Source organism: Glandiceps talaboti, chromosome 19, assembly GCF_964340395.1.
Source record: "Glandiceps talaboti chromosome 19, keGlaTala1.1, whole genome shotgun sequence".
NCBI lineage: Eukaryota > Metazoa > Hemichordata > Enteropneusta > Spengelidae > Glandiceps > Glandiceps talaboti.
Window position 1 is genome coordinate 16,715,282 of NC_135567.1, and position 15,024 is coordinate 16,730,305.

At 35.9% G+C, this 15,024-nt stretch overlaps 1 protein-coding gene and 1 long non-coding RNA gene across 2 annotated transcripts in view; one reads left to right on the forward strand and one right to left on the reverse strand.

Annotated features, from left to right (window-relative positions):
- The first annotated feature begins 651 nt into the window (after window positions 1-651).
- The window catches only part of LOC144450068 (zinc finger protein GLI3-like), a 54,522-nt gene continuing 40,149 nt past the window's right edge, over window positions 652-15,024 (forward strand). The window contains exon 1 of the mRNA XM_078140635.1: window positions 652-733. Within this exon, the coding sequence (XP_077996761.1) occupies window positions 652-733 (82 nt within the window). The remainder of the gene's footprint in view (window positions 734-15,024) is intronic.
- Window positions 12,805-14,709, reverse strand: LOC144450214 (uncharacterized). The gene is made up of 3 exons (XR_013482210.1): window positions 14,603-14,709; window positions 13,217-13,453; window positions 12,805-12,967 (listed from the first exon to the last, which is right to left on the reverse strand). It is a non-coding gene; the product is annotated as an uncharacterized LOC144450214 (long non-coding RNA).

Genomic DNA, 15,024 nt, shown 5'->3' on the forward strand with positions numbered 1-15,024 from the left:
TCACAGATCAAAGTTATTCATGCAAATTATTACATAAAACTGATAATAAACTTGCAAAATTTTTTTTTTGGCTTCCAGTGTTGCAGCCAGAGGGGATTTTAGAGTCATTTGCCATACATTTTTTGGACCTGACCCACAATTTTGGAAGTGACGGGTCATAGATGACCCACACTAAAATTGTATGCAAATATGTTTAGCAACATGACCATACCTATAGCAACAGCAAATGATTGTATATATTGCATAGATAACAACAGAGTTGGATAGGCAACTGCATAATCATACAGCATGGATCAGCATCTGGGAAAATGTTTTTAAAAACTGGTGCTCTTTTTTCATAATGTCCCCCAAAATATGTATGATGACCCAGAAAAATGAAAGTCTTGGGACACTATGTCCCACCCTTTCAAAAGGCTGGCTGCAACGCTGAGCTTCTACAGATCAAAAATATTCATGCAAATTGGTACTCAATCTCTGTATCAGGAAGGTTAATTCAAGCAAAAATACCAAGGTAAAAATAACAATGAACGGTTAGCTGACATCATCAGGTTTTAATGAGTTTGGTCGTAACCTAACAACTTGCAATTTTAATTTAATTTTACAGATCAAAGTTATTCATGAATAGAATAAATTGAGAGTGAGACAGAGAGAATGGCTCACCATCACAACAAGTCGCAGAAAAGTCCTGCAGCACATTCACCAAAGATAGCAGATGATAATGATAGAACTCAAGGTAAGAGCCCTGTACATGTGATTTATCGAAATCATAGAATTATCGATTTGAAATTGATAATTTGGTGATCTACAATCTACGATGTATTCATTTGAAATCAGTGATTTAATGATTGGAACTCTATGATTCATTGATCTGAAATCTATGATTTACTCATTTGAAATCAGTGATTTAATGATCGGAAATCAATGATTCATTGATCTGAAATCTATGATTTACTCATCTTAAAAAAATTCTCTCAAACTAATTGGTCACAATGTGGAGTGGTAACATACATCAGTCTAATCGACTATGCAAAAAAAGTCAATATGCAAATGAAGTCAATATGTAAATAGTCCCTTATTGAGATAAGCACAAGAGGGACACATTTACATATATTGCGAATAATATGTAAATATCTACAAACATGCATGCTGATAACTACAATCAGGGGCATGGCGAAAATAATCAAATGTCTTACTAGCATTACAGTGGTTAGTGAGACAACATTTAGTGAAGCAAATGCAAAGATTGCGATGTACATTTTTTTTTTTTTTTTTTGAATTTTTTTTTTATTTACATACGAAACAAAGAAGTACACAGCACACAAGGAAAAACAGAACGAAAAGAATATAAAGAAAGGCTAGAGAAAATTTGACTTGCATCCAAAGAGCGTACATAATCTGATGAAATTGACAGGATTTGATAAATCATTACAGTGATTATAACCAGACCTAAGATGTTATCAGATATGAGATACAGATATCAAATGCAGGGTCAAATTTTTTCTTAAGATCTGACATTTTGTCTTCTATCTACTAGTGAAAATTATAATCTTAGAAATATCATGACTTATCTACAAACAATTCTAAAGAGCAGAACATTATCTGATAATTATAGTTTTGATTGTAAACAGACGAAAGAAATTATCAGATACCAGCGGATATAATTTCAAATGTCAGGGTTAGATTTCAAACTGTGATGTACTTACATAAATCTTGATGTATGCACCACTAGAAAAAAATTATGATTTTAAACCCAAAAGTTAGTTCTCAATTAGAGTAAATTTTACTAATTACCAGACTGGTACATTGTGGTCATATACAAGAAGGCATTTTAGTCACTACTTATTTTTACTAATTACCAGACTGGTACATTGTGATCATATGCAAGAAGGCATTTTAGTCACTACTTATTTTTACTAATTACTAGACTGGTACAGTGTGTTCATGTACAAGAAGGCATTTTAGTCACTACTTATTTTTACTAATTACCAGACTAGTATATTGTGGTCATATGCAAGAAGGCATTTTAGTCACTACTTATTGTTACTAATTACCAGACTAGTATATTATGGTCATATGCAAGAAGGCATTTTAGTCACTACTTATTTGTACTAATTACCAGACTAGTATATTGTGGTCATATGCAATAATTAAGGCATTTTAATTTCTACATAGATTTACATTTTATGTTTTCCATTGAAATAAGTCTTTCGCAAAAATTTCCAGCTTTACAGAGTATCTGGTATGTCTTTGTCTAGACTGTTGACAGTCGCTCGCACCTTTTTTTCCCTACGTTTTATCTAAACTCCGATCCGGCGCAACACTAGTCTAATCGCAAACTGATATCGAGGGCCGAAGGCCCGAGTGGTCGAGGCCCAAGCGACTGTTGTCCCTTGCCTTGTGTCATAGACTAGTTCCTGTACAACACATTACAATTACTATAACAATCTCCACTCTCGTATAGGGAAAGTCATCATTCTAATACAGAAATTATAGAGTAAATCTGGTAGTTTGTATATAAAGTGTACTAGTTTATGTAATGGAATATGTCTAACTTGATTGCCTCATTATCATGTGATAACCTTGATTGCTTCAAGTCAACCACTGTTTAATTTCTGCCACAATGTAAGTCAGCTGTTTGACAAAAGTACCCTTGGGGATATTCCTTGATATGGGAATGCCCTCGGGATGTGCCTTGATATTGGAATAATCTATTCCAGATGTTGGAAAGTAGAACACAACATGTATATGTACTTTGTGTGTTACTGTTCAAAGCTTGGGTTAAATAGTTTATATAAAGTGTGTACTGTTATGAAATTTAAGAATTTTAAGACAGAAAAAATGTTTGTTTCTGGTCAGGACATTTTGTCTAAAGTGGTGTGATGATGCGATTTTTTTATATTCTTAACAAAAAGAAAATTTGGGGTTCATTATTTTGTTTTCAAGGTACTGCGTAACAACCATTTATTTTCCCATAGACATACATAACATTAGCACAGAGAGAGAGAGAGAGAGAGAGAGAGAGAGAGAGAGAGAGAGAGAGAGAGAGAGAGAGAGAGAGAGAGAGAGAGAGAGAGAGAGAGAGAGAGAGAGAGAGAGAGAGAGAGAGAGAGAGAGAGAGAGAGAGAGAGAGAGAGAGAGAGAGAGAGAGAGAGAGAGAGAGAGAGAGAGAGAGAGAGAGAGAGAGAGAGAGAGAGAGAGAGAGAGAGAGAACTGTAAGATGTCATTTGGCACATTACATAACAATTGTATGCCATTGGGTTGTTCTTTCAGGGCTTAAATTCAACTTCTATTCCCTTGGTAGTCACATTTTCCCAAGTGAACTATTTTACCTACAGTTTTCTATTCATGGTCTAACACTAACAGACAACCATCTTAGAAATGTGGTAGTCAAGATACAATGTTTACCGAATCATAATTGCCATTAATTGCCCCCAAAATGTTGCCTCCTAAGGAAAGTATATTTAGGTGTAAAGCTTCAACTTTTAATTTAAAAACCTGTAATGTTCTAAAATTGGGTGTTGGTTTTTGGTCAAATTGGGTCTAAAATGGGGCATGGAGTTTCTAGCACTGGCCACATTCCTCTACTACTGGTACTAGTACCAGAGCTGACCACTGGTAGTGATACAACCCTGGGATACCATAGGTTTGATAGTGTGCTTGGACTAACTGAGAATTTTGAGTTCTGTTGTGGAATGTTACATAACAGTGGCAGAGGTTTCAAGTATAATTACATGTACTGTAAGTACAAATGGTTTCCAGACACAGGTTGTATTGTTGGTAAACTGAAGCCATTATTTAGGACATGATTGTGTTCTATTTATGAGGCTCTAGGGAATGGGTGTACTGGGTAATAGAGCATTGCCAAGATGCCCAACAAACTCTTTGTTAGCTTCAACCGAGTGCAGCTGTACAGTAGAATCACTAGCCAAGCCTAGATTCTACACTCTGTGGTTGATTTGAGGTAGTACTCACTAGAATTTTCACAGAGGGCTTGGCATCCAGGTAACAGGAAAGGGTCTAAACTGGAATAGTTTCCCCTTATGCATGTTTTTAGATATTTATCCGCTGCAAATTATTTTGCTCTGCGTCATCTCACTGAGGTACATTTGCCATAATGATTTCATTTGAATTTGGTCAATTAAGCTGATGTATGTTATCATTCCACATTGTGACCAATCAGATGGAGTGTATTATTTTCAAAGTACATGTACATTATTTGTTTACCTTTGTTACTAATAGTATTACTGATATAGTAAGACAGTGATACTGAATCACAGATTGTGGTCTGAGTAAACAGGTTTCAGAGAGTGTAAAATCTTGTGAAATTTGCTGTATCTCCTAAATTTGTTTAACCCTTTCATTCCTAGAGACGACATTGGAATAAATAGCAACTTGATTGTATTAAAGAACATTTTCTAAAACTAGAGAATATTACTTCATTGGGAAGTAATATTTCTTGAATTCTGGTCTAAAATAAAGTAGATTTTTTTCCAATAATTACAGAGAAACAAGAATTTTTGTTCAAAAATTTTGGCGGGAAAGTTTCTAGTCCTGAAAGGGTGAAAGACCCATGATACAGTACCTATTTCTTGCATTCAGTACCATCAAAGATTATTAACAGAGTAAATGTTTAATGTACTTTGATTGGTCGCAATGGGGAGTGATAACGTACATTAGTCTAATTGACTGTATGCAAATGAATTCAATATGTAAATTTGCCCTCATTGAGATAAGCATAAAAGTTGAGATAATTTACACGAAGCAAATATTATGTAAATATCTACAAATACATACAAGGTGATAACAGTTGCCATACATTGTATGAGATACATGTAGGATAACTTTTCCTGGTTGAGAACAACTTTTTCTGGAGTTTGTGTACATTGATGATCCGTGTTTATGATAGCTTACATCTACACTGATCGTAAGTAAGAGCTGTCATTCTAACATCGATGAGCTATGAAGGCTTTTCAGTATTTTTGCTAAAGGGTTGGGAACCTGGTAACATGAAGGGGTAAATCGGTATAAACTTGCATAAGTTACATACATTCCGTAATTTTGGTGGCGAACCACATTAAATTGACTGGGCAACTCAGGTAGATTTTACCTACTTACCACCCTTAACAAAAACACTGGTAGGGAACCGTGGTAAAATGACTGGGGAACTCAGGTAGATTTTTACCTTAGTAACTTACTACCCTTAACAAAAAAAAAACACCGGTTGAATCCTGGTAGAATGACTTTGGAACTCAGGTAGATTTTACCTACTTACCACCCTTAACAAAAACGCTGGTGGGGAACTAGATTTTACCTACTACCACCCTTAACAAAAACACAGTGCTTCTTATTTTGCTCAGCCAGACAACTATGTAATACTAACTTAGTAATCTGACAAAAGTCTTGCAACAGCGAGGGGTAACAAAGAGGAAGAAATGTGGTGAAAATCACAGCCTTACGACGTAACAAGTACATGTATACTAGTACATTCAGTACTTTTGCAAACCCTTTCGGCAAAGACATTGCATTGCCTACCATGTCTGTTAACCACGCCTTGGTCAATTAATGACCATTCCTTTGTACAAAGCAGACAAAAAAATACGACAATTTCCACATTAACTGTCAAAAAAAGAAAAAGAAAAAAAAAAGCTACCCCAGGAAACAAAAGTACAGGTGTGTTCACCACTAAAAAAAACAGTTGTAGAAACAGACATACTTTCCATTGACAATGTCTCCGCCCAAATGTCTTCGTTTCTAGTTGTTACTATTTTAATAGCGCCGTACTCTGGGGAGTCTGTTAGGACGTTAGTACACCAACGAATGAGTTAAACTTCCACCGAATACAATCAACTCAGTGATTTCAAAAGAGATTTAGTGCCCCAGGCAAAATATTTGGAGACCTGATTCTATCAGTAATTGTATCAATCGGTCCCTGTTGGCTTGAGGGTGAAGCCCTATTTAACTGAACAGGAAATGCCTTTCACAGCACTTCACTTGTAGGAACCTTTCATCCCCCTGATTATTCAGGGGTTGATGGTAATAAATAGTGGGATTGTTCCATTTGTCAAGGTTAGAGGGGTGGTTTGGTAGGATTTCACTGCCTATTGTGGAATCGTTAGTCTGTACAGGTATGAGATTTATGCCATATTGTCAGCTACGACTCACGTTATGGTTTAGAAGTTAACAGTGTTCTCCCCACTATAGAGAAATCATGGTGCAAACACCATCCTTGCCAACCAGGCCGCCATGCTTGACAGGTTTCTACCGTGCTTCAAAAGTGTTCTACCATCCGTGAGCTTTAGTAATCTTTTGAATGACAAAATCATAATAATACTTTCACATGAAGAGAAATGGCTGATCCTCAATGTCCATGTGTGTATGTGTTAACATAAACATGTCAGAGTTGGTTCCTGTGTTGAAGACATGTATATTATATGCTGATTACTATGCAAACCAATATGCAAATTACCATGTTATTTATATGTATGGAAAATGTAAATTGATATGCAAAATAGCCGCCATCCTTGTAATCTATCCTGGGGAGAACTCTTCAGCTAGTCTAGTTACTGATTATACATGAACTTCTATACTCTGTCTAACATATAGTCAAATGGACAAATTCTATCAAAAATCTAGCTAAATCTCCTGCTGGGGAAAGAATGAACAGCGTCTGTCAGTAAGAATCCATCATGCACTGACAGGCAGCTGTAATTGGTTAGTTCATTCAGTTTACTAGGAACTCAACTAACAGTTGAATGTAATTGACGAGAGGATGAGATATCGTCATCACGTTTAGTATCAAGGCAAGATGAGAAAAAAAGTACTTTTAGGACCGTTTTGTTTTAGTTGAAAAAACCTACCTTGAAAATATCTTTGAAGTGAATTTTTTTATTTGTTATTTTCATGAGATTCAGTCTGTTTAGTTTTATATCACAATTGCTCAAGTGATAAATTCTGGTAGGGAAAAGTGACATTTTGATGGTTTGATGGGATATGGTGGGAGAGGGGTGGGGGAACAGACAGATGCAGTGACCACATGCCTTACACAGTGTGCCCCCTAATGATCGCCAAATTTTGTTTGTTTGAGTCAAAATGATAAAAACTGGCATTTCTTGTGAGTCACCACATAAGAGATAGGGGAACGCCAAATTTTGGTGCGTCACTAGAATTTAGAAGTTGTGTGTGTCAGTGGTGTGTCAAATTGGCTTAGAGGACACACTGCTCTTAAGTTTAGACATATGTTGTAATAATATAATGAACTGTAATTACCACTTTAACTTGAAGTGACAAATTCTGATCTGGAACAGTGATATTTAGAATGTTTAACATGTGGACCGTCAGATGCAGTAACCATGCCATTCAATTGATGTAGTTGTAAACATACAATATTTCTTGTAATCACCACCTCACAATAACGCACTCAAATTTACGTACGAAAGTGAGACAAAGTGATCAGGGCCATTGGTCGTTTGACAGTTTGACAGCAAAGACAGTCTGACATAGTATGCCTTCAATCAGAAGCAGTGTATGAACCATGTAAAGCCTAGCAGTCAAATTGTATGACCCATGTTGTACCCAACGGTCAGATCGTATAAATTGATACTTGGGACAAGAAGGCGTACAATAGCAACGTAATGCCAGTTTGTCATGCTTGGGTACCTTTGTGACCAACCACAGAGATTTGATATGTCTGATACTTGATACTGTCCTGGACTGGGCTGACAATATAGACAATTGGGTTGAAATTCCACTCTTGTTTTTGTTACTCTTACATAAATACAATCGTTTCTTTTGAGTGTAAAGGGAAATTTTGTCTGAAACTTTCATTTGTATATTTGTAGCGTACAGCTTCAGACCAGATTACATCTATGAGACCAGTATGAGTGTGATGAACTCTTCATCACAGAACTAGTTTGATATACAACTGTTGACATCAGCCCATGGACTAATGAAACCTACATTACAAACAGGGAAAGTAAACAACTGAATTGGATTAATAACACTTGGCTCAGCATGTTGGAAGTACAGATACTTATATTGTATATTACACCTTCAATAGTTTGCTGCACACAAAATTGCATGATCGAGATGTATGATTTTGATGATTTTGATGGAAATTTGCTGTTGAAGATAAACATATGTTTTCTTCTGCTGCACTGTCACGAGCGTACGGAAGCAGGGAACATTACTAGCGCTCGTGCAAATACCCCGAGTACACTTCACTTGCTGTCATGGGGTTCTGTCATATTACACATATTAATTTAGGAAATTGGAAATTCAGACTGTGGGATATAGTTTGAAATTTATATTGCTACAAAATAGAAAAATGAAAGGTGAAAAATATTTTTTGTTGTTATTGAATATATATATATTATATCATTTGAATTATAAATAACCACAAATAAACTTCTTTTTTTTATTTGGCTCAATTTAAAGTGGTTATATGGATGATGATTGGGTATTTATTTTGGATATTTAATTTTTAAAACAATTTTATCATGAATTCGTACTTGAATAATCAATGTGAAACAACATTAGTCCTTGTTTGTAATAATACTTTTCAAAAAGCTAAACAAACATAAAAAGTTTGTTATTGTACGTACAATAACAAACATTGTATACATTTATTAATCTTTTGTAATTTATTGAGTTACAAACGAGGACTTGGTCTATGTTGTTTCACATCGATTATTCAAGTAGGAAGTCATTATAGAGTTGTTTTGTTTTATGAATTAAATATCCAAAATAAATACCCAATTCTCATCCATATGGCCACTTTAAGTTTATGTCATTTGTTTAATTGCAGTGTTTAGCGTACATGTACATAGCAACATACTGTATACATACAACATACAGCAGTGCAACATAGCGTGGAAGTTTAAAATGCCCGCCAAAAATCATACAATTCATTATTTTTTCATTTTTTCTAATTTCTTTCCGAATTATGTTTTTGTTTTGGACATATAAGACCATACTTGTCAATGTAAACGTAAAATTTGCACACAAAAGGTATAAAATTTGGGCTTTTAATTTTTGTCAATTTTTCAAAATTGTTTCACTATTTCTTCTAATTTTGAGATAAAAAGTTCATACCAGTCATAGCATGAATGAAATTACCCAGAAATAACAGATAATGTAGCAGTAGAATGAAAATATTGTCCATTGTTCGAAAGTGAGACAGCTCATACGTCAAAATAATAGTATGTGGAACAGTCTGGCATTTTGTTACAAAAGTTTACTGTCTGGAGGGAGAAAAACCTCATTTAGTAATCAAAGTTTACCAAAGTTTACCCTTGCAAGCCCTTAGGCGTTAAGATACTCAAGTTACGATGGGGTCAACTCAGTGTAAAGTCACTCAGAGTAAGGTCACACCTCATTTGCATATCTATAGACATATGTACTTCTGTGCTGGCCAAAAGGATACTTGATCGTCGATTACTTATTTGCAAAGCTGTTGTAGTGAAGTAGTCGTTGTAGTAAATCGGGCAGGTTTAGTGTTCTTAAGATCTAGTGGGAAATACCACACGGACTAGTGAAGTCTGGTGTGTGTGTGTGTGTGTGTTTGACAGACAGTCTTCAAGAGTTTTGATTTGTGTGCGTTATTCATGACTGGTGAGGGAATCTGAAAAGAAAGATAATTGGACAGTGTGTTTACATTGTAAAGGGATTGACGTCAATGGGTATGGTGTGATAGGGAGGGTTCACGTCAAATAGAGGGGGGGGGGTTCATTGGTCCAATGTTTTTTGCGAAGTGTGATAAGTAGGTAAAATCTACCTGAGTTCTCATCATTACAAGGGTTCTTTACCAGTGTTTTTGTTAAGGGTGGTAAGTAGGTAAAATCTAGTACCTGAGTTCCCCAATCATTTTACCAGGGTTCCCTACCAGTGTTTTTGTTAAGGGTAGTAAGTATGTAAAATCTACCTGAGTGAATTCCCCTGTCAATTTACCTGGGTTCCCAAACAACACCATGGTATAATGTATGGAAAACTTTTTTACCAGATTTCCTGATTTCTGTTCCCATGATTTCAAGACCCTAGGTAGCAAAAATCCTGGTCCAATAATTTGTGAGTCACTGACATTCATGGAAAGTCACTATTTTTTACTCCAACTTGTCGAATTTGACTCCTTGATAATGAAACAATAAGACTATGACACTTGTAACCCAGCCTTCAGTTTACTAAGATAGATACAAACTAAAACTATTATTCTTCAATGTGGTAGATTACACAAGTGGGTGATAGCGGTTCCTCTGTTGTGTGATTCTAATCACCCTGTGATCAATGTAGCATAAAGATGCATAGTAATTTAAAAGTGGGGAGGAGATAAAATGCATAATAATTTGAAGGTGGGGGAGGGGGTAAGATGCATAATAACTTGAAAGGGGAGGGGGAGGGGGTAATGTGGAAATCCCTGTTATTCATACAAATTGAAAATAAATATTTTTCGTGCCAAAGTTGACCGCTCTAAAAAGAGAAATAATATGATTGTGTTTATATATGATATGTGTGATAGGGAGAGTTCACTTGGATAATTGGGGGGGGGGGGGGTTCTAATTCCAACCCATAAGACTAGTTAGAAGCCAAAGTGGATGTCGTGTGTATGATTTTGTAATGAGTCGAGTCAATACTATATAAGGTGTGATACAAATAAATTATGTAAAATAACTTGTGATATCTTAGTATAAAGTCACTATTTTTATCTAGATGAGTTGATTTCTATCGCCATGGTTTCATCAGTTTTTGATCATTAAATGAATTTGTGGTATATCAATCTTGTTGCCCTCTCCTCTATTTATCCATTAAATCAAGCCACCCCCTCCCCCCTCCCTCCCCATAAAGAATGACTCTGCCCATAGCTGGAGGGCTCACATTGTTGCAAAGATCAAGACACGGTACCGGCTCCTGTATGTCAGTTCAGTTCCTTCACACAATGAACTATTCAGTCAACGTTAGAATAAAATGGACAATTTATGTTGTACTCTAGCGGGCCACACACCGTAAACTTTCTCACGCTTGCAAACAAAGTACATACACGCCTCGTGTATGCATGCATGCAGAATGTACACTCGTTACACATGCAAATATACTATACACACCTCACACTTGCAAGCAAATTGTACATACCTCGTACATGCAAGTATAACTGTACACTCCATGCATGCAAGTAAACTCTACACCTCATCACGCATGCCAACAGAGTGTACACTCCACTCATGCAAGCAAATTACACATATGTACCACATTTCACTTTTGAGCGTATTATAGACACTTCGTTAAATTTCATGACGCACACCATCGTATCATGCATCTTTTGTTGTATGGTAGTAATACAAACCCAAGTCAGTTGATCACATAGTGTAACAGTTCACACTTTAATGGTATTGTTATTGCCCCGCTATACCAAGCTTTGGTGTGTGGAAGTTCATTGGACAATGTATGCATATTGTCGGGTTGGGTGGGTGGTAGGGATTTTGTAAATACAATTTGGTTTTACTTGGTAAATTTTCATCGACCGTAGTGCCTGTTTCTTTATATGTTTTGTCGTGGCTGTGAAAGAAAAAGTAAAATAGCTGATATTATGGTCAAACTTGATATTATGGTAACACATTTGCTGTAATTGTACACCATATCAAGAGAAATGAGGTGGGATTTTCAACAAACAGAAGTGTGCTGAGTGTTTGTTGTTTTTTGTGTTAATTATGATCAAGATTTTAGCCAAGGGGTGGGGAGAGAATTATTGCTCTTATTTTACTGCCCCATTTGAAGTCTGGGGGTGTCACACAGCCATACATACACACATACCATACATACATACACACCCTTACCGAAATGAGACAGCTGTTTTTGAGCTGCAGCAGCTCTCAAAAAGACTTCTGACAGTTAGCTGCCGGAAGGCTGATTTTTGTGCATACATAATTAGATTTGAGCTGCAGAGAACAGCTCTCAACAGCTCAGGTAAATACCTGACAGACATTCAACTGCTTTATAACAGACTTATGTAAGGCTATCGTCAGACATCTGAAAGACCACTAACAGACCTGACAGACAAACAACAGCCTTCTGACAGCATTGTGACAAACTGCTGAAAGACTATAAGCAGACTTCTGACAGGTATCATTGGCACACTGCAAAAGGGGAATTCCTTACTAAAAATCCACTAGTTTAAAAAGTGTTCTATACTAATTCAAAACAAGTCTGATCAGTTTTGAGTGTTTCATTCATGTTTTAAACTTGTCAGAAGTCCTTAGTCAACTCATTTGAAACTAGTTTTAAACATGTTTTAAACCATATTAATTTTGACACTTAAAACATGCTTATACACGTTGGGGAAATATATTTGACATACAAATGTATATCAGGACTGACCATATTTGATTTGAATGCTTGTTCCCACTGAAACATATTTAAAAAATGTCAGTTTCACAAACTCACAAAGTTTGTTCACTTACATGTTTTAGGGGATACACATATATGTATGTATGTACATACTACACACACAGGCACATACTTTTGCAACCAGTAAATCATGCAGAAGAAGAATTAAATGAAAACAAGAAGCAACTTTATTGCTTTTTTCCAAAATAACTAAAAGGCTTGAGACATGTCTGTAGTGAAATGACAGTACCAACATACCTGAGTTTAACAATAGTACCTGTATTCATCCATTGATTAGAAGACAAAAAATATATGTCCCTTAATGATGGGGTTCTTCAAATCAAATCTAAAGAATCACCTACATCATACATGTGAAAGAGCTCTGGCAATTTGAGTTTGGCTTTCAACAGTTGCTGGAGATTCAGAGTCTGACATTATTTCACTTTCAGTCATTATATAAGCTAAAGCCATTGTGTTCATCATTAGCATCATCACTTCGGCAGTTTACATCATCACTTTGGCAGTTTACATCATCAGTTTGGCAGAATCAGGATCAGAATCAGATCAATCAATATCCATTGGTTCCTGAAAGTCACTGCAAAGAAAGAACCAAGAGCAATCAATTAACAAAAGAAATGTTTGTTATGAATGTGAAGGGAGAGGTACACAGTTCATTTTATCTTTTGTTTCTAATAAACAGTTACATGCTACAAACAAAGAATCTATTGTTTGTCCCTATAGAAATGCCAACTGTCTTGTGTCTTTTTACTATTTGCTCCTCTTGGGCAATTATATTGCTCTGTTTTGTTTTTATACACTAACAGATTAAAAAAGTTACTAGTACCTTTGAAAGTAGGCCTGTTCCTTCATCCTTTTTAAAGTTGCCATACAACTTTGCTAGGCGTTTGGCTTGCTTCTCTTCAGCAATTTCTCTATCTTTGTCAGTCTTTGCTTTATTGCTTTGCTGTGCTGCATGTGTTCCATTTTTTGTCCTGCTGGAGTTTGCTTTCTTTGTCCACTTTCTGTTTTTTGTACTTTTATGTTGACACTGCTTTTTCTAAAGTCATCTTGAGTTTCTACTCTAAGATGCAACAAATAAAAACATGCATGTAAGTAACACTAATTTTGGCAAAACAAAAATTATCAACTGGTAAATAGAATCTACAAAATGTATATTCTTGTAGTGTGTTAACAGTGGTACACCCTAGGTGAATACATTTTATCAGACTTCCCAAAAGTACATCAGAGGCTGAGCAGCCATAATTAAGGAACAGCTTTATAAAAACTTTATAAAAAAAATAATGAACTCGCAGTCTTCCCACATTGTCTCACTTAACACTTAACATTTCTACTTAGAATAAGACAAGTATAATTAATATTGCTTGTCTGATGGCCACAATGCCTCAACAAGAGTTCCATATTCTTACTCTCTCCTTACAACTAAATAGGTGTTGTGTTCTATAATTTGCACTATAACGTAATGAATACACAAATACATCAATATGAAGCATTTTAAACATGACAATCTTTGATTAAAATGAAAGTCCATACCCTTATTAAATAAATACATACATACATGTACGTATACACACACACACATACATACATACATACATACATACATACATACATACGGACAGACCTCAAGTTGGTGAAAAGTGTTCTGCATGTACATGACAGAGCACGTGGCTGTGACCATGGGGTGTACTAATACTACTACTAAATGATTTGTGACACACTGGTTTCTACAAAACACTCCAACATTGTTCCATTCCATATCTTAATTGAATAAATTAATTTGCCACTGTTTTCTAACAAGACTCAGTGCGGTACATAGGAACTCTTTCGACGAGAAACTAATATTTTTTACACGATAAATCATGGGGGGGGGGGGGTGTAATCTAATTCCAGTTTACACACGGCACCAGGCAAGCAGTGCATTCTTTCCTACTTTCAATCGACAAAGTGGACACTCCAACTTGAATATTACATGTATATCAGATGTACTTTAAAAACAACTTTCGGAAGTTTCAAACAGTTGTAGAAGTCTATGTATGCAACCGTGGACCGAGGTCTAGGTCTATGTCTGAAAAGGCTCCGATCGTACGGCCACAAGTACTATAATATAAATAAGATATAACGTCTACACATAGACGACCTGGATTCTATCGTTTAGAAAAAATACCAGAGCCTATAATGTGCTCTGAAAGCGTCAGTTAAATTAACATACCTTCATCACCAAAATGAGTAGGTCTTGATGTATACCTCTTCTCATGATCAGTTGTCGAAAACGATTTTCTTTGCCTTTGTGAATCATGGCCGCCATCTTCCGTTTCACATTTGAAGTACTGGGGAGATTGCGCGCGTTGATTTGATTGGCTGATACGTCATAGCCTCGTTCACAATAATTTCAAAACTTCAATGCGTTGTAAACTTTACAGCAGTCGTTGATTCAATTTTGAAAAAATATATTTTTGTTTATTGTTTTGTTTCTCATATTATCCATGTTTGCGCTGTTATTAGCCATAAACAAAATGTTTGTTCCTAGCAGTTTTTCCACGAGCTTTGAAAGAGCCTGTGACGCCATATTGTGGATATAACCTTAGCCAGCGATCGACGATCGAGGGGTTTGTTTACACCGTACGTTCACGT